This window comes from Biomphalaria glabrata, chromosome 1 (genome assembly GCF_947242115.1).
Source record: "Biomphalaria glabrata chromosome 1, xgBioGlab47.1, whole genome shotgun sequence".
Lineage (NCBI taxonomy): Eukaryota > Metazoa > Mollusca > Gastropoda > Planorbidae > Biomphalaria > Biomphalaria glabrata.
The window spans coordinates 58,678,707-58,698,690 of NC_074711.1; the positions used below are offsets into that span (position 1 = coordinate 58,678,707).

The window sequence follows — 19,984 nt, forward strand, 5'->3', positions numbered from 1 at the left end:
GGTAGACAACTCAACCGCTGTAGGCGGAGTAAATTCTAATTTTAATTTTGTGAACAATACTAACTATAACTTTTATTAAAATACAAACAAAATTTTAAACATACAATGTACATAAATAAATGCTTGATTATTTATAGTCAACATTTAATTCTTTGTGTATGAATTTTTGGCAAGCGTTACTAATTTTGCTTAAACATATTGATATAAACATATTTGGTATGTCTCATTTAAAAAAAGAAACGCATTTGTTTCATTTTTTTTAAAAGGAAAGAGAGGGGTGTTTTTGGAATTTGTGTGTGTGTGTCTTTCCTAGGTGACGATGCTGAATGGTTAGACCGTTAGACGATTGGTTGGTGGATGTGTGGTGTATAATGATCAAATAGGAGCTGATAAGTCGTCCTACTGATGCTAAGAACGACAGACGATTTAGAGACATAAAAGAAGAAAGACGTGTCTGTGTTGTGGGTTATATTTTGTGTAAAATACCATTTGATATTTATAGTACTAGATTCTCATTTCATCTCAAGTTGATAGGATAATAAAAGTTATATTTAATTTTATTTAAAAAAAAAAGAAGTTTGATCAAGCTATTTTAAGATCTACAATTAAAAATATGATAAACCATTATCGATATAGCTCAACCGCAGCTGTTAATAAATCACCACCCGCGGGCCACATGCGGCCCGCCGACACCTACAGAAGTCAGGTGTGCCCACAGTATATACTTATAAAAATTCAAATATATTAAAAATAATATAAATTATTGAAACTGTCATTATAAAAAGTTTCAAGCAAACGAAGACTATGCTTATTGGCTATACATCAATACACTTAACTAATGACACAATCTCTGATCAGTTTTATTCAACGCTATGAAGAACTGTGTTGAATGTTGGATATGCCTGTAACAAGATAGCAAGGGTGACAACTGGTGGAGCTCGATCTAGGACTGAGTAAAATTGTGGGGTTTTTTTTTAATACGCCAACCATAAACTTTAAACAGGAAAGTTTGCACAAAGCTGCATTAAATTTCAATTTTAGATGTGCATTAAACACGGAAACATAACTTATTAGAGCAAGGTGGCAATAACCACAGGCAACCTCGATTATGAATAAATTAATCCAATATATCCGCCATCCTAGCATGGGCAAGGCAGACGAGAACATCTTAAAATCTCAAGAATGAAATAGTTCTGTTACTTGAAGGACATTGACTGTGACCTTGTTACCAATATTTCTAAAGAAGAGTGGAAGACAGATTTCATGTTTCATAATTGCTATTGCAATGAGTCCCTTGCATATGTTTTGTAAATGGATGTTAAATCTTTTCAAACAAGGCCTTCCCATTACTACAAGCAAGCAAAAGAAAACAGGTTTTGCAATTTTCCTTTGCTGAAATGATTAAAAGTACAACACTTATTTAGATTCCTTAATTTTGCAATTTATAAAAGCAAATTTTAAGACGTCAAGAACCGGTTTTCAATACCACCAGCTCACCATTTAGCGCAGAAGCTGATTCAGTACCAGAGGATATAGCTCCGAGCAAAGAAAAGCTCCAGTCAGTACCCCCACAGGAGTCCCATGAGTGCCAGAATCTGTGTGTCAACACTTTATAAAATATGCTGCTGTTCACACTATTTGTGTACACATACATCTGTTCTTCTTCTTCTTTGTTCTCATTTTACACGTTGGAGGGTTCAGATCAGTAATCTAAGATGAACCGCGCAATGTTCTATAGGAGGGACCTGGGGCCAGAGTCCTGTTCGGGTCTCTGATTTAGTATGCACCATTGAAGGACATGGTCAGCATTTCTCTGGTGATGCTCCAAAAGGGCATGCTTCGGTCGTCCCGACATTTAACTTCCGGAACATATATTGTCTCATCCAGTAAACAAGCATTATATTTTGGGTGGGGGGAAACTAAACAAGTATAATTACTGGTCGATTTTGACTGACTGTAATTTGACAGCAGTCATAAGGGTAACAACTAGTAAGCTAGTTTCACAGTTCCGGAACATTATGCACGAGTGTAAAAAGTAAAATACTGCTCATTAAGTACAACTGTATATTAGTGGGTTTATTGTAATATAAAAAGACAACAGTAATTTAAAAAAAATATTAATTGATTTAAAAAATTGCTAACTCTTCTAGTAATTCCTTAACGTAGAGTGTGGAAAAAAAAAGAAACGTGAATATAATACAGTGTAACTATGAATTAAAAATTAGCTAGAGCATCTTTCTAAGTTGTATATACATATGCGGCCCGCCATTCCCAAATTTTTAGAAATGCGGCCCTCGATCCAAAAAGGTTGCCCACCCCTGCTCTACCGGTACATACCTGACCAGCATAACCACCGAAGAATAAGACAAATACTCAGTGCGCTTTGATTCTATCCAGTGTTGTTTTTTTGTGTGTGTTTTTTTTTTTTTGTAAAAATAAAAGTAGGTACCGGGACTCAGTAGTTGATTGCTTAACTTTTAACTACTAAAAATTAATAATTTACGTTAAAATACAAGAAAAGTAATAATTTTTTTCAAAAAGTTTCCGCTACGCCATATCGTTGCGTACTGTCAAAAAAAAAGGCCTGGTTCTGTCACATCTGAGGACATAGGGGGGGGGGGGGCTATATGAGAAAAGATTTCCTTGCTGCATTTAGACACTCAGCGATCGGGATTCGAACTTGTGACCTCTGGACAGGCATTAAAGCTGTTTAGGCCAATTAATCCTTCAGCCACATTCCACAAGTTTGAAATGCCTTTGATTGTTCCTAAAAAAACACTGTCACTTTATACTGCAAAGGATACAACCATGGTGAATGTTCAAATATATTTTTCAATCGTTCTTTTACAGCCCAATGGATAACTGCACACTGTAGTGTCTAATATTTGTAAATACTGTCAAATAAATCATTGTTGCCCTTACTGACACAGAATCCAGTTTCATCCTAGTGAACGAAGAGATTAGATATAGAATACTTGAGACCAACATTGCAATCATCAGATTACAGTGAATTAAATTCCGCAAACATCTCAAGGTCCTGGGGAGAAAGAAAATGCAGATAGTTTTAGCATAATAAAGGAAAGGCAAATTTTAGATGGTAATTTTTTATGTATAGTTTTAGCATAATAAAGTAAAGGCAAATTTTAGTTGGTAATTTTTTATGTATAAGAGCTATTTAAATTGGATTTCCTTAAAAAATAAACATTTAGGAATGTTTCAGTAAGATAACCAATTACACAAAAAAAATAGAGAAATATCTTGAAGCCTTGACAGTATTCAAAGCACAAAGATAATCTTAAATATATCTCGTAAGAATAGGATTATCAACAGAAAGAGAACTAACTAAACCAGTGTTCTCATCTAAGTTAGCTGACATTGAAGAGGCGTCTCTCACCTACGCGGGCTTGGAAACAAGGTAGAAAATCAAGATAAGGAAGTGGGAATTCTGCCTGTTAACGATAAAGATTTGCTGACCAAAGCTAATTTTAAACATTTTGCAAATTATAACGCTCAAACCAGAGCTTAGCTTTCCCTATGTGGCCAATGAGTTTTTTTTCCCCCAAATATATACATAAACTGTCAAATTTCTCTGGAAATCGTTAGAGCCGTTTTCGATAAGCGTGCATGAACAGTGTCCAATTTTCAGTTTCCAGGTTAAACCCATGAAGAGTTGGCTAGCTGACATTAGGAACTGTAAAAAGCCAATAACTCACTTGAAATAGAAGAATAAGCTAATTGCAATTATCAATGTGACGCATGTTAAGGAATATCCAATGTCGAATACTAGAACTGAAATTGATCTACTTTCTGCCTGGAAAAAAGAAGAAAGAAAAACATCTATTACCGTATACGTGGAGAGGGTATACGTAGAGAGGGTATACGTGAAGAGGGTATACGTGGAGAGGGTATACGTGGAGAGGGTATATGTGGAGAGGGTATACGTGGAGAGGGTATACGTGGAGAGGGTATACGTGGTATACGTGGAGAGGGTATACGTGGAGAGGGTATACCTGGAGAAGGTATACGTGGAGAGGGTATACGTGGAGAGGGTATATGTGGAGAGGGTATACGTGGAGAGGGTATACGTGGTATACGTGGAGAGGGTATACGTGGTATACGTGGAGAGGGTATACGTGGAGAGGGTATATGTGGAGAGGGTATACGTGGAGAGGGTATACATGGAGAGGGTATACGTGGAGAGGGTATACGTGGAGAAGGTATATGTGGAGAGGGTATACGTGGAGAGGGTATATGTGGAGAGGGTATACGTGGTATACGTGGAGAGGGTATACGTAGAGAGGGTATACGTGAAGAGGGTATACGTGGAGAGGGTATACGTGGAGAGGGTATATGTGGAGAGGGTATACGTGGAGAGGGTATACGTGGAGAGGGTATACGTGGTATACGTGGAGAGGGTATACGTGGAGAGGGTATACCTGGAGAAGGTATACCTGGAGAGGGTATACGTGGAGAGGGTATATGTGGAGAGGGAATACGTGGAGAGGGTATACGTGGAGAGGGTATACGTGGTATACGTGGAGAGGGTATACGTGGAGAGGGTATACGTGGAGAGGGTATACGTGGAGAGGGTATACATGGAGAGGGTATACGTGGAGAGGGTATACGGGGAGAAGGTATATGTGGAGAGGGTATACATGGAGAGGGTATACGTGGAGAGGGTATACGTGGAGAGGGTATACGTGGAGAGGGTATACATGTATAAGTGGAGAGGGTATGCGTAGAGAGGGTTTACATGGAGAAATATACGTGTATATGTGAAGAGGGTATACATGGAAAGGGTATACGTGGAGAGGGTATATGTGGAGAGGGAATACATGGAGAGGGTATACGTGGAGAGGGTATACGTGGAGAGGGTATAAATGTATATGTGGAGAGGGTATATGTGGAGAGGGTATACGTGGAGAAATTATACGTGTATACGTGGAGGGTATACATGGAGAGGGTATACGTGGAGAAAATATTCGTATATACGTAAAGAGCGTATACGTGGAGAGGGTATACATGGAGAAGGTATTCGTGGAGAGGGTATACATGGAGAGGGTATATGTGGAGAGGGTATACGTGGAGAGGGTATATGTGGAGAAGGTATATGTGGAGAGGGTATATGTGGAGAGTGTACACGTGGAGAGGGTATATGTGGAGAAGGTATACGTGTAGAGGGTATACCTGAAGAAGGTATACGTGGAGAGGGTATACGTGGAGAGGGTATACGTGGAGAAGGTTTACGTGGAGAAGATATACGTGGAGAATTTATACATGGAGAGGGTATACGTGGAGAGGGTATACATGGAGAGGGTATACGTGGAGAGGGTATACGTGAAGAGGGTATATGTGGAGAAGGTATACGTGTAGAGGGTATACCTGGAGAAGGTATACGTGGAGAGGGTATACGTGGAGAGGGTATACGTGGAGAGGGTATATGTGGAGAGGGTATACGTGGAGAGGGTATACGTGGAGAGGGTATACGTGGAGAGGGTATATGTGGAGAGGGTATACGTTGAGAGGGTATACGTGGAGAGGGTATGCATGCTGGCTTTTCAAAAGCAAGTTATAAAGAAAAAAATCTTCTCAAGTCTAACATTAAACTCGATGGCTTTAGCCACCATGTGGGTAGGTCGACGCGCTAGCTAGCCACTGAAGTAGCCAAGTTGATCAGAAAATATACGGCTTTATGGTTATCTATTGTTAGTTTCCAATGTTTAGCCGACTATCGAATTCTCTACATTGTATCACACATCTTCCCTTAGTGTGGTACTGACTCTATAATTATTTTTTTTTGGGGTTATGAAGTAATTGGTTAATGTATTGATTGATTCAGGTGTTGTCATTAACAATGAATAATTGTGAGAAGCTTTAACTTGATTCGAGAATGGAATGTGGGAGAAATAACCTGAACATTTAAAAAAAGTTTTCCTTAACCCCACAGGAATATTGTGAGTTCGTGAACATACCAAAACATCTGCCTTGCTCAGATCTTGTTTAAAACAGTCTAAGTAATATGCCTTTGACCAAGTTCCGTTTTGAAAGCAAAATCTGCGAGCTTTGTCTGAAAAAGAAACAACGTAATAATATAAATTCCGCTAAGTTGTTTATTTTCTGGCTGATTCATTCAACCCGTTCCATGCTTGTATTGCACTAGGGAAGAAGGAGCACTTACGAATTTGCATATCATTTGAAATAGAAATGTGCTTTTCTCATTTATATCAAATTCATTAATAGACATGATAAAGCCCGATTGAATAGCCATGACAGCAGATGGAGTAATCAGATGACTACACAAAGTCTAACACTAAAAGCATAAAAGTCTAACTTAATACTGACTAGAAATCTGTCTTTATATCAAAATGTTCCTCCCTACTGATGTCAATATCAAAACGTTCCTCCCTACTTATGTCAATATCAAAATGTTCCTCCCAACTTATGTTAATATCAAAATGTTCCTCCCTACTGATGTCAGTATCAAAATGTTCCTCCCTACTTATGTCAATATCAAAATGTTCCTCCCTACTTATGTCAATATCAAAATGTTCCTCCCTACTTATGTCAATATCAAAATGTTCCTCCCTACTGATGTCAGTATCAAAATATTCCTCCCTACTTATGTCAATATCAAAATGTTCCTCCCTACTTATGTCAATATCAAAATGTTCCTCCCTACTGATGTCAGTATTAAAATATTCCTCCCTACTTATGTCAAGATCAAAATGTTTCTCCCTACTTATGTCAATATCAAAATGTTCCTCCCTACTTATGTCAATATCAAAATGTTCCTCCCTACTTATGTCAATATCAAAATGTTCCTCCCTACTTATGTCAATATCTTGAAACTATACGTACTTTTAGTGTTGGTAAACTGATGCTCAAAGCACTGGGCTTCGGCAGTGCTGCCTCCCTTGGTTGGCGGCCAGCAAACGATGTCTGTTTTAATATCGCAGTACGTTGTATAAGGTTCTGGAAGTGAAAGACAAACATGACAGTTCTTAGAAATGAACTTCTTTAGAGACTCTAGAATTCGACTCTTTTCATAAGTACTGACAAGACTCAAAGACGTTTTTTAAACAAATATTATCAAATCCTAAAGTCTACGGACGTTTATTACATAAGAAAGTTTTACCACGTCATTCGAAATAATAGTGTTATATGTTTTATGGTAAAGAGATATAACTTTATAAAACGTCTCTTGAAACTCAAAAGAAGCGGGCCTCCACAGGCCTCTCCGAACTTTTGTCTGGGAAAGATCCAATCAGATATACATTATATTTAATGCCCTATTACCGATGGCTCGTATCCCGTGACGCTCGGGTTACATGTAATCACCTGGGAAACTCCCCCATATGCCTTCTCGGTGCCATGGAGGTCGTGTAGGTGACTGACAAAAAAATGTGGGATCTGTTTTACTTTCATAGCGGCCTGTCACGTATCAATTTAAATAAACCTAACCTAGGGTAATAAACTTAGTATAATTGATCCTAACTGAAGGAAAAACCCACGCGCAGGAGTATGGTAAACCCCACTAGCTGGAATAAAGAAAAATCCATGACGTCATCTAACACGTATTAGCTTGGCGGTCTCTGGGAATAATTGGATTGGTTAGAGGAAGCGTCTGGGGGAGGAGCTAAGGAAGCGATTCAGTACAGCGGGATTTGCATACTTAGTTTTGGAGATGTTACTTGAAGGGATAAGTCCTAGAGTTTAGTCGTGAGAGATTGAAACTTGTGACATTAGATCTAGTAACTCTCATAATTGACGATACCATCGTTGATCTGACACCATTAAATTCATTTTTTATTTTTAATTAGTGTTATATAAAAAGAGCTTGCATTTCCCTTTACTTGTGTGGTGGGTTCGACACAGAATTATAACAACCAAAATGACGAAGCAAGTCAGGAGGCTTATTTCAAGTTTAATGTACACAAAAAAACTGCCAAAGGCAAACATACAACATGATTACTAATGAGCATAAAATAAACATAATTATATGGTCTAAATGAACAGACCAATTTGTAAAAAAAATGTAAACACAACATCAGGTATAAATACTAGATCAAGCAAAAACAAAAAAGAAAATCTTATAGTGTGAACCAATCATCTCTTTTATGAACATAAGAGAGATATGGAACACCACCAAACATTAATAAAATAAATGACAAAGTAATTAATAAAAAATAAATCAAATAGTTCTATAGAAAACTAACATACATTGAAGAGCTTCGCTCTTACCTTTTCTTACAAAAACTATGACAATTAAATAGAACAAAGGTAGTCCGACAATGAGGACAAAACCTGGGTAGCAATATGATATATATAAAAAATAAACAAGAATATGTGATGTACAAGAAACAGTAAAAATGTGTTTACCTGCAGCCTTGGTCAAAACAATGAACTTAGGACAAACACAGCAGGATCAGACAAGGTGGTATTGGAGTAGGTGCGTAGCAGCAAGTTTCAATGGAGGATGCCAGCAGGAAAAGGAATTCAAATCTCAGCTACCGGGGCAGAGGTCAACTTGACCCTTTGCTGACCGGTGCTTAGTCAAGTTGAGCCGACCCGTATATTATGTCCTCCCCACTACAGAGCCCCTAGCTTGAAACGACCCGTCTCGGGGCGTTCTGCCTAGTACGTTTCTGGAAACAGAAACAACTGTTTCTTCTCCGAACAGCCATTTTCTTGGACACCATATATGTTTCCGGACTGTAGTGTACTTGAACCTTGGATTCTACAGGGTGGCCTATCAGGTTTCTCTTTGTATGAAGAATGTAGCTGGTGCTGTGGGCTTTCCATCTGGTAATCAAGGACACTAAAATCTGTCATAGATGTTTGGGAACCTGATGGTAGTGCGGAAGTGAGGGGTGAACCAAAAAGTCTCTGTTGCTGGTGGCACTGTTTGTTTCTCCTGAATGAATATGGTCTGCGGAACTTATCAATCCGGGACTTGCATGACTGACAAGCCTCAAACTTTCCGTCTCTGGATGTAGAGCCTGGTTGGGAAAGGAGACTTGCATTACAGGTGTGAATGCGCCTAGCCTGTTTATTGGCCCGTTGTCCTACTTGGTTGACTTGAGGTGAAATGGCAAGTTTGCTCCTGCTAACTAATTCGGAGGGGTGAGACTTGACTGTTTCTCTCGCAACCTGCAGGGCCTCTCTACATTGAGAGCTAACATTAATAGGCAGGTGTGATGGCGTCATATCTCTTATAGTGTGCTTGGATTTAAAAACGTCTTGGGTGTCTCTTACTCCTTGTCGAGAGGATGCGGTTAGATGCACTGAAGACAACTTAATAGTGGAGTTTTGGGGAATTTCCAGCTTTATAAATCTTGATCCAAGTACAATGTCATACAATGAGGATTCTAAAACAGCAGCTGTAATAGTACTATGGACAAACCGGGACTTGACATGCACTTTAGCAAGAGGTACTGTTTTGGGTGGGATGTCTAAGTCAAGAGATTGAAGGGTCACTGATACATCCATAATGTCTTCAGGTCTTACAAAAGATCTACTGACAATAGCATCAAAAGAGCAGCCAGAGTCTAATAGACATTTAGCCCTACGTCCATTGATTAGCACTTCCTCTTCAACTTGCGGATTACGTCCAGATGAAGATGGGTTGTTTGTGTATCCAGGAAAAAGGGCAGCAATTGTGTGGATTGGCTGTGATTTGCATTCATACAAATTGTGTGAGCGGCTGTTGTGAAAATTACACCATTTTCCTAACTTCTGCCTTTTAGGTATTGTGGGTGGATTTTCTGAAACAGGGGGCAATAGACCATTGACAGAACAACCAATAGCACTTGAGTGAATCAGAGTTTCAGGTTGTGACAATTCCAGACATTGATTCGCCACATGTCCAGACTTCCAGCAGTTGATGCAGACTGGTGCTCCATCCTCAGCATATGGGAAGAACCCCCTACTTGTTTGCGCCCAAATCAGTCCTGCAGGTGCTGTGGGGCGGTTAACTGCCCACTGAACTTGGTGACTTGTCTGTGTTTGGGGGAGAGGCTGGTCGGGGTATGGGCTGCTCTGCCCATTTGCTTGTGGAGTGTGCTGTAAAGCCTCCAATAACTCCCCAAACCTGTTCAATTGGGAACTTACCAGTTCGCACCACTGGTTTTGTAGTTGGGAGTTTCCTCGGTCCTGGCTTTCCCATTTGAGGGCCTGGTTTCTAACTGCAATGAATGTTATTGCTGGTTCCTCCTCCACCAGTCTCAGCAGTTCCCTACGTAGTGCAGAGTCGTTCAGCCCGTGGACGAATTGATCCCTCAGCCTTGCCTCGCTGAAGCACTCAACTCTCTCCCGCCTTTGTTGGCTTACCGCCACCGAGTGTTCGCAGAAGAGCCGGTGCGAGAAGTCTCAAAGGGACTCTGCTATCTGTTGACGTGATCTCAGGAAGACCACCTCAGCTTCTCGCACCGGCATAGTCTGGGCAAACGCCTCAAGGAGGGTTTCCAACAAGGCTTCCGGGTCACTCTTTGTCTTTGAGGTCTGCAAATCGAGCTCCTTCCTGGCGGGGCCGCTGACATTGCTCATAATGACTGCCACCTTTTCCTGTGCAGAATAAGGCCTGAGCTCCCATGCCTCTCTTATTTCCCTTGCAAAGTCCTCAGCCGTTGGCTCATCGGCAGTGCCCCTACCACTGAACTGGCGTACCCGCTTTGTCTGTTCCGAGATTATGAGAGGCCGTTGGCAGGCCAGTTTCAGGGCCTCTAACTGAGCCCGGAGGGCAGCGACTTCGGTTTGGTCCACTCCTGCTCCTCCTTCTGGCTCTCCTTCGCTGCCCAAAGGACCGACCTCACCCCAATCCACTGCATTGTGTTTTGTCCTGTTCTCCATTGGCTGCAGGTTTTTTGTTTAATACAATTATACTCTAACTTAATGCAATTATATACTTTAAATAATAACTACCTAAACTACCCTGAAAGAGAAAAAAAAACAACAACCGGAATATCTCAAATGGTACAATATAATAAAAAAAAGTACTTGTTCAGCTTCTGACGATTGCAAGGTTCCGAAGGCTCCACTTATCATCTGAAAGGGAGGTCTGGTAGACTCTTTCTTCGGATCCCACTTCTGACACCAAAAGATTCTGTGGTGGGTTCGACACAGAATTATAACAACCAAAATGACGAAGCAAGTCAGGAGGCTTATTTCAAGTTTAATGTACACAAAAAACCTGCCAAAGGCAAACATACAACATGATTACTAATGAGCATAAAATAAACATAATTATATGGTCTAAATGAACAGACAATTTTGTAAAAAAAATGTAAACAAAACATCCGGTATAAATACTAGATCAAGCAAAAACAAAAAAGAAAATCTTATAGTGTGAACCAATCATCTCTTTTATGAACATAAGAGAGATATGGAACACCACCAAACATTAATAAAATAAATGACAAAGTAATTAATAAAAAATAAATCAAATAGTTCTATAGAAAACTAACATACATTGAAGAGCTTCGCTCTTACCTTTTCTTACAAAAACTATGACAATTAAATAGAACAAAGGTAGTCCGACAATGAGGACAAAACCTGGGTAGCAATATGATATATATAAAAAATAAACAAGAATATGTGATGTACAAGAAACAGTAAAAATGTGTTTACCTGCAGCCTTGGTCAAAACAATGAACTTAGGACAAACACAGCAGGATCAGACAAGGTGGTATTGGAGTAGGTGCGTAGCAGCAAGTTTCAATGGAGGATGCCAGCAGGAAAAGGAATTCAAATCTCAGCTACCGGGGCAGAGGTCAACTTGACCCTTTGCTGACCGGTGCTTAGTCAAGTTGAGCCGACCCGTATATTATGTCCTCCCCACTACACTTGTATACCAAAAATAAAACAGTATGTGATAACAAACAACAACTTTATTGAGGTTCAGTTATAAAAGGCCTGTAAACAAGTACAGGACAAAATGAATAATTCCGTCGGAACGTGAAAATAATTACCAAGAGAATGAGTTAATCTATTATTTATTGAGCTTTGAAAGAAGATATTCATTTGATACAGTTTTATTTTGTATATTCTGTACGTTACAGTGATTCCCATTTATTGAATTTAAGTTCTGTATTTGAATTGAAAGGATCTTCGTTGTTTGAGTCTCTAAGACATATTTAGATCTAGAAAAATATCTACAGAATCCCCGGCACGTCACGGGAACATCTTGTAACATCTAAACATCTCAAGAAGAGACTTGTAACATCTAAACATCTCAAGAAGAGACTTGTAACATCTAAACATCTCAAGAAGAGACTTGTAACATCTAAACATCTCAAGAAGAGACTTGTAACATCTAAGCATCTCAAGAAGAGACTTGTAACATCTAAACATCTCAAGAAGAGACTTGTAACATCTAAACATCTCAAGAAGAGACTTGTAACATGGCCAAATCGTCTCTTCTAATGAAATAATGATTCGATTCATTGGTTAGATATTGTAAGGGGCTATTGAAGAAAACATTCTTATCATATCGAAACTAACATATGTTCTTAATTTCGGATATTCTAGCTTCTAACTAAAGGAGGCGCAGTGGCTGAGCGGTAACGCGCTTGGCTTTCGAACAGGAAAAGCGATTGTCTGGCATGCGGACTACATGTCGCATTGATAATTGTAACAAAAAAACTAAAACAAATTAATTCCACTTATCTTATTCATCGCAAACCAGTAACACAGTCTAAAAACGCAAAATACCTAGGTGTTATTATAAAATGAAAAACTGTCATGGAATCCACATATTGATGAAACTATAAAAAAATTAAACAAAGCATTAGGATTTATTAAAAGAAATTTCTATAATCAAATAAGGACATAAAATTAAAATGTTATTTAACCTTGGTTAGGCCAATAATAGAATATGCATCCTCCGTTTGGGACCCCTCAACTCAAAAAAACATTAAGAAACTGGAACAGACACAAAATAGAGCAGTGAGATTCATAACAAATGAATATTCCCATTTGACTAGAGTAACACCTTTAGAAAAATCACTAAATTTAGAAAGCCTTCAGGACAGAAGACTCAAAAGTAAAGTAGCAATCATACATAAAACACTGAACCATAATCTTCAAATACAAAAACCAAATTTAATAAAATACTCTGAAAGACACAAAGATAAAGGCACATTCCTCGTCCCATATGCTAGGACAAATTTGTACAAATACTCCTTCTTCCCTAGTGCTATTAGAGCATGGAATAAGTTGCCTGAGCTAGCCAGGAAAACCAGTGACTTGGCAGAATTTAAGTCATCGGTTTATATGCATGACTAAATGCATGACGCGTAGGACGTAATCATCTTCTTTTTTGAAGTAACATCTGTATTATATAAGATAAGATATGTGGCTTGCGCGATGAAAATTTATTAAAGTGAGGGAGATTTGCGCTGCATCAGCCTCACTCTCTCGCCCCTTGTCAGCTGAATCCAGTGTCGAGTCCAGACAACTGGAGCCGGTTTTGGGGTGCAGTGGATGACCAGTGTGCTCTACTTGTCCCACATTGCTCCAATGGCTCCAATTGAACTGCAACGCTTCAGATTCCAACTATTAACTAACAGCTACTATCGGTATTAAGTCCTTGGTGCCAGAACCAGAAGCGTCCTTGACCTTTAAATTACAAGCCTGATGACCAGTTGTTGATCTAAAATTCATGAGCACATACATCTACACACTATACAAGCAAGATTGCACTTTGCTTTTGAGAGATTTACATTAATAAATAGTTATATATTTACATATTTTACATAAACCATCCCACACACCCCCTTTACAGTTGGTGGCCTCATACATAAGCCCACAAGATTTCACATATCACACAAATTAGTTTGTGATAGAACAATCTGCTTATAAAAGTTGTTAAGCATTAATTCATCAATCAGTAACATAGTTTAAAACAATAAGGTAAATAAAAGGAAAAAAATATTTTGAATATGGGTATGTTATTAAATGTTATTAACAGTTTTGCTAAATGTTCAGCAACACAAATTATTTACAAGACATCTAGGTATCCGGCCCAGTCTCCGGCCCCGGCCGAATATGATATTTTACAATCTGGCCATATCCGGAATATCAAAAAGTGCTAATAAGTGCACTCCTAATATAAACAGACTTTATTCTTTGAACTTCCGTGGGAGCTTAAGGCCGCAACCACACCTTTCTGCCTAACTCGGTTCTGAGCAGCTTTCTTCATTTGCTCCCATGTCATTCCAGTATTCTTAGTTTCACTGATGACTGACTTCTTCCAGGTTTGCATGGGCCTGCACAGTGTCCTCTTTCCTTGGGGATTCCAATCAAGTGCCTGCCATGAAACAATGGTAGATGGTTTTCACTGGGTTGGTCCTATCCAGCTCCACCTTCGCTTTTTGATAACATGGGCTATGGGTTTTCGCCCAGTTCTATTCCACAAATTGACAGTGTAGTGGTATCAATGAGTTTAGATCAGTCATTTATAATATATCTAGAGTAACAATAATAACTCTTTGCGATTACAAATATTTTTACCAATAATTTTTGTTTAGCGCAATTTCATGCTTTTAGCTTTCTCGATACGCTATGATCCTATCTCTTGTCTGGCCTCCTAAAGCCAACATACTAACCACTGCGCCAGGAAAGGGCTTATGTGGATCTTTTATGAAAAAAAAGGTTTTGTAATTATCTGTTGTACGTTTTGAAAATTTTTTCTCTTCAAAGTTTACAGAGGACTAACTCAACATATACTACCATATTATTTAAGTACAATATCTTTCCCTTTTTCGAGATACCAAACAAAAAAAATCATCCCTAGATAATTAGCTAATTTGTTAATTTTTTTGAAATTGATTCTTGTTTTGTCGGGTAAAAGAAATAATTGTGCAAAATTTCAGGTTAATCGGTCATTAGGTGTGTGAGAGATTGTGTGTGTGTGACTATTTACCAGACAGACAGACAGAGTGACTTGATATAAGCTTTGTAACAAAGTTAAGCTTCGAACAGAAGACCCTTAGTAACAAAATCTAACGAAAACATGTATAGAGAATTGGCCTAGTAATAAAACAGCCAAATTATTTTTTTAAATCCTATATTAAAAACAAACTATATATAGTATAGTCACAGTATAGTGCAACACTCATCAGCCAAACTTTGCGATTGTCAAAATGTATAAGTTGGTCCAGCTTATATGCATATAAATCTATGGGTAAATCTTTTAAAATACATAGCAACACTTCCTATTTTCTGTTTAGCAAATACACCAAAAAGCTTGTTATTTACAGTTGTCTGCCAAATGTGGAAATATATATTTCTTAAGACGTCCATAAAAATCATTTCAAAGTAAAAACTTTGCTTATATTAATTACGAGCCAACCCGCGGCGTAGCATATGCCGCTTGTTGGTGATGGGTGAACACTTTCTGAAAGACACAGTTGTCCAAATTGGGTAAGTGGTTGGGCGACGTAGAGAAATAAATATACAGCAAAGATTACTTGTTCTCCCCCTCCCGTCTCTTTTTTCTGAGCCGCGTTCTTTGTCACCGCGAAAGTTACGTGGGGTAACTCTAGTTCGACTTGCAGAAATAAAAGAGTTATCTTTCCATGACTTTTTCATCGAGGGTTAGAGAGTCGGCGTGCGTGCGTCTTGTCCCGCATGGTTGGGCGAGGTAGAGAATTATATGTATTGATTTCAAGAGTGTGTAGCAAGGAAACAATTGTGTTAAGATTAATTACTAAAATCATATTTAAATACCCAAATTATATATATATAAAGGAGACAACTCTTTTTAAAATTAATTACCAAACTCGTATGTAGTGTTGGTGCACGCGATAATTGTCCGTCGCCATGATTCCCTCTGTTCTTCTGTCATTGTAAGCAGGATTTTTCCAACGAAGCTCAAGGGGGTTGCACTAGCTGTCTGAAAACAAACAGAGCGTGACCTCTACAATACACAAACTAAACAAAGTTTTAGAAATCATTTTTAGAAGAGGAAGTACCGCTATTTATTGTGTCCGTCAGTCCATCTGTCCGTCATGTCTTCGAAAACCAAAACACAAGAGTTTTAGTAACCATTATTACAGGCAGGTGAAGAGAGGTTATTAATTGAGTCCGTCAGTCCATCAACTTTATATTTCAATAACCAAAAACAAAGTTTTAGAAATCATTCTTAGAGGCAGTCGCAAGGGAGAAATCCGCTATTAATCACGTCCGTCTGTCCGTCACGTTTAAGTGTAAAAAAAACAACTAGAATAACTATGGAAAATCCAATAACCTAGTAGTTTGCAGCTTACATAGTTTAGGTTCGATCCCTCCTACGGATTCTTTATGTCTTATGCAATCAAAACATTTTGTTTTTAAAATAAAAAATGTTAGCATTTTTTTCTTCTAAAAATACATCGATTTTAAAATAGCCTGAGCCTCCTGTGATAGTGTTGTAATATCAGAAAGATTAATATTTAATTTATAGTAAGCAATTATACACGAAAAACAGTAATGAAATTCTGCATATTTTTATAGCATATATTCATACAGTTTATGTATATTTATATATATAATAGCCATGTTTTCGATTACGAAGATTGAGGATAAGTGCACTGTTTTGCGTGACTACGCAAGCTCATTTGCGACCTACATACTTTTCCGCAACTCATGCAGACAAAGCCGTTGTAAGCCGGCGGTCTATTTTGTTTCCATCTTCTGCGCCTGTCTTCAATAAAGACTTTCACGTGAGTCTCAAATGTTTGTCCCGCAACCTTTGTGAGAGCTCAACAACTGTCTGTTTCAGTGGCTATGTACTCGAGCTACTTTCCTATATGGCCTTATTTCCATTGCCATTATTTTCCATCATCATCGTAAGAAAACTTTTGATTAGGTTATGGATCAAGATCTAGTCACGTGGTTCCTTCTTTCCTTCACCTTCTATATAGCATAATATGAAACAGCTTATATACCAACTGTTACCTAGCACAATAAGGATATACATAGCATACTTACTTAGACAGTAGTAATGAAACTCCGTACTTAGTTACTACTTAGAATAGCAAGACTAGATCCTGTACTCTTCAGCGAGCTATTCTTGTATGTATATTGGCGTATACGGCTAGTAGATCTATATATTTAGTTCCGGATGACTGAGCCTCGCTCGATTGAATAATTAGTTAAGGAAGGATATTCAATCCAATCTCATTTTGGATATATTTTTGTAATGACGGAAACGTACGATCGGGTAAAGACTACCTTGGAAGGCTACCTGGTCGTGGGGTTTGAGATCTGGACTGTCGTTCAGGTTTATCAATGGTCCCCGGGTTCAAACCTTGCCCGCTCCCATCCCCAGTCTTCCTGCGGGAGATTGGGATTAGGAAGTAACATCCGAAACATGTAAAACAAACATTTACCAATAACAAGAGTTGCTTTGTGTTCTCTTAGTTCTAAATGACATTGTAAATTGTCAGTCGAGACCAATCGTCCTAGTGGGCCTGGACACTGATCCGTGACGGTCAGGGGAGACCAATAACTTTTTGCCACGTTAAACGTGACTACCCTGCTGGCTGCTGGAGTTGTGAACAATTTTGTTCATAGGGGGTTGAGGAAAGGTGTCGTCACTTGTACAAGTTTAAGAATCGCTGGTGTATTTGGAAGTTGGGAAAGAAATCTTGCAGTTTGAATTAATTTGACTCTATTACATTTTCAATAATTAAATATCTTATGCTTAGACAATGTGAATGTGTCAAATGTTTGAGTCTTCGTCTTTTACTGAGCGCCTTTTTTATATTATGAAACCGTTCATTGTAATAGTAGAACTTGAGTTCAATGTTCAGGATAACTCCTTCCCAATGTAACCCTAATTATGACAAACTATTATCGAAACATTAGCAGCTTCTTACATCGCAAAAGTTTTGTTCTGATATGAAATATTTATTTTTTTTTGGGGGGGGGGGGGGGTATATTAATCAAAAATTATATATTTCCCGCTTTATTTTTTATATTAAAAGTTATTGGCCAGCTCCTGAAAACTTTGCCCCTTGCTGCTTTCAGCAATATCTTACAGTTTGCCTAAAGTATTTCTTCTCATTCTATATAGGCCTAATGCCTAGGCAAAATAAGAAATGGAGAAATAATTTCCTACTTCGCCTGAAATCCGAAGACATTCTATAGAATGCCGGAGTTCTCACTTTGGCTTTAACCAAAACATTACAACACACATTATACAGCCCACACCATTTTCAACACATCACTGCACATGCTATCCCGCCCGCTCTAACTCCGGTATGTAAATCTCCTATTCAGAGTCTGGAATAATTCTATCCTATGATGTCATCCCTAAATTTTCTGATATATCCATGTCTAGCAGAAGCGCCCTCCAAAACAAAGTTTGAACTTTCAGTCAATATCAATGTGTCGAATTTAATCGTAAAGATAACAGAGAGGGAGAGAAAAGAGTGGAAGAGATTGAAAGATTGAGAGAGGGACAGAGAGAGGGGGGAGAGGGAGGGAAAGGGGGACGGGGTGGAGTAGGCACATCGGCACAGTTTAGGCCATGTCGTACCCATAATTCCTTAAATTAAGGTTACTTCCCCTTTATAGCTCAAGTACTAAACATTAAACTAAATTATTAAAAATAAGATCCATTCACAAATCAATAGTAAAATTTATATATAATTTGATAAAAATCTGTTGTAAATATATATATTTATGTAATTCCTAAGCTTCTTAATTAGCTTGTCATCAATGAGACTTATAACTCGTTTAATAATTTTTTTTCCTGGCTTTTTCAGGAAACCCATTCCATGCACTGATATAAAAATATCTGGGGTTTTGTATCCACGAAATTTTTTTACACTAATCCATAATCGTCGGACTAAAAAAAGGGATATTTTATTTTAAATATAATACTTGATAAGGATTATATGATTATACCATGTCCACTATGGTAGCGTAATAGTTATAATGTTTTTTGTTTGGTGTAATGCACAAATTGTAAGACAAATTTCCTTACGGATAATTAAGATTATTAATATTATTAATTAAGACATAGATCAAATCTGCATCTTTAAGATCTTTCTATTGCAAATACTAGAACGATGATTATATGTATGTTTGATCATACTTACCGTCTGATTCATATTGTTGTGTCTAGACAAAGTCTAACCAACCATTTCTTCAATTAAAAACACAATCTTTTATAAATAAGATTATAGCTTTTTTTTCATGTTATTACTTGAAGTAAATGATGAACACATTATAATGGTACCACAGTGCTATATGGTGCAACTTCAGGTTATTTATAGCACAGAAACATCTCACATGATCAGGCAATAATAATAATAAAAATTCGAGCCCGAGGATTAATGACGAATGCAATATTTCTCGTGGCTACGCAGCCCCAGCTGTGACCTACATTTTTTGAAACAACTAGTGCAGGCATAACCATTGTCCGCCGGTGGTCGATTTAGATTTTCTTTTCACCATCTGTATATATCCTACAACTCCTCCCCCTTCGTGATCGAGTAGGAGCACATTTTAAATTTCGCCGTCTACGTCTGTCCAAGACAGCAGAGATTCTTTTGGTCTCAAAAGTGTATCCTTCGGCTTTTGTATGTGATCTCCAGCTGTCTCGTTCTGAGGCCGCATGCAACCAGGTATTCTCTTCTATGTCAGTTAAAGCTAGTTGTCGCTGGTCTTTAAAGCGTTTCCTTGAGGCACCTCAGTTACGTCGATCACCTTTCAGCTCACCAAAAAAACCTGCGCTAAGTATTTTTATAGTGGAATGTGGATTGCGCAGACCAAGACCACGCTTTAGGCCAAATGCAACCACAGTGGATCAGTAGTCTAAGATGGATGTAAACAATACATTGCTGAAGGTTTTATTTGGGGAGTTTTCATCTCCTAGACCGAATCCAAAACTCAAAACAAACAAAACAAAACAAGCATAAAAATAAGCAAAAAGCAAAGCTTATATTAACAGTGTGTCAATTCGATTGGATCAGTCATGTAATTAAATTTGTAATAG

General features: G+C 38.2%; 1 protein-coding gene across 3 annotated transcripts in view; it reads right to left on the reverse strand.

Annotated features, from left to right (window-relative positions):
• LOC106057792 (corticotropin-releasing factor receptor 1-like) overlaps window positions 1-19,215 on the reverse strand; it is a 36,378-nt gene extending 17,163 nt beyond the window's left edge. Inside the window, exons 1-6 of one of the 3 annotated variants that reach the window (XM_056004514.1) lie at window positions 19,086-19,203; window positions 15,775-15,888; window positions 6,859-6,972; window positions 5,973-6,067; window positions 3,714-3,811; window positions 2,923-3,037 (exon numbers count right to left, since the gene is read on the reverse strand). In XM_056004514.1, coding sequence (XP_055860489.1) covers window positions 2,923-3,037; window positions 3,714-3,811; window positions 5,973-6,067; window positions 6,859-6,972; window positions 15,775-15,844 — 492 coding nt within the window. In that variant the 5' untranslated portion in view covers window positions 15,845-15,888; window positions 19,086-19,203. Of the gene's footprint in view, window positions 1-2,922; window positions 3,038-3,713; window positions 3,812-5,972; window positions 6,068-6,858; window positions 6,973-15,774; window positions 15,893-19,085 lie in introns of all 3 variants that reach the window. The other 2 variants (XM_056004508.1, XM_056004517.1) reach the window with 2 other exon arrangements.
• Window positions 19,216-19,984: the final 769 nt, after the last annotated feature.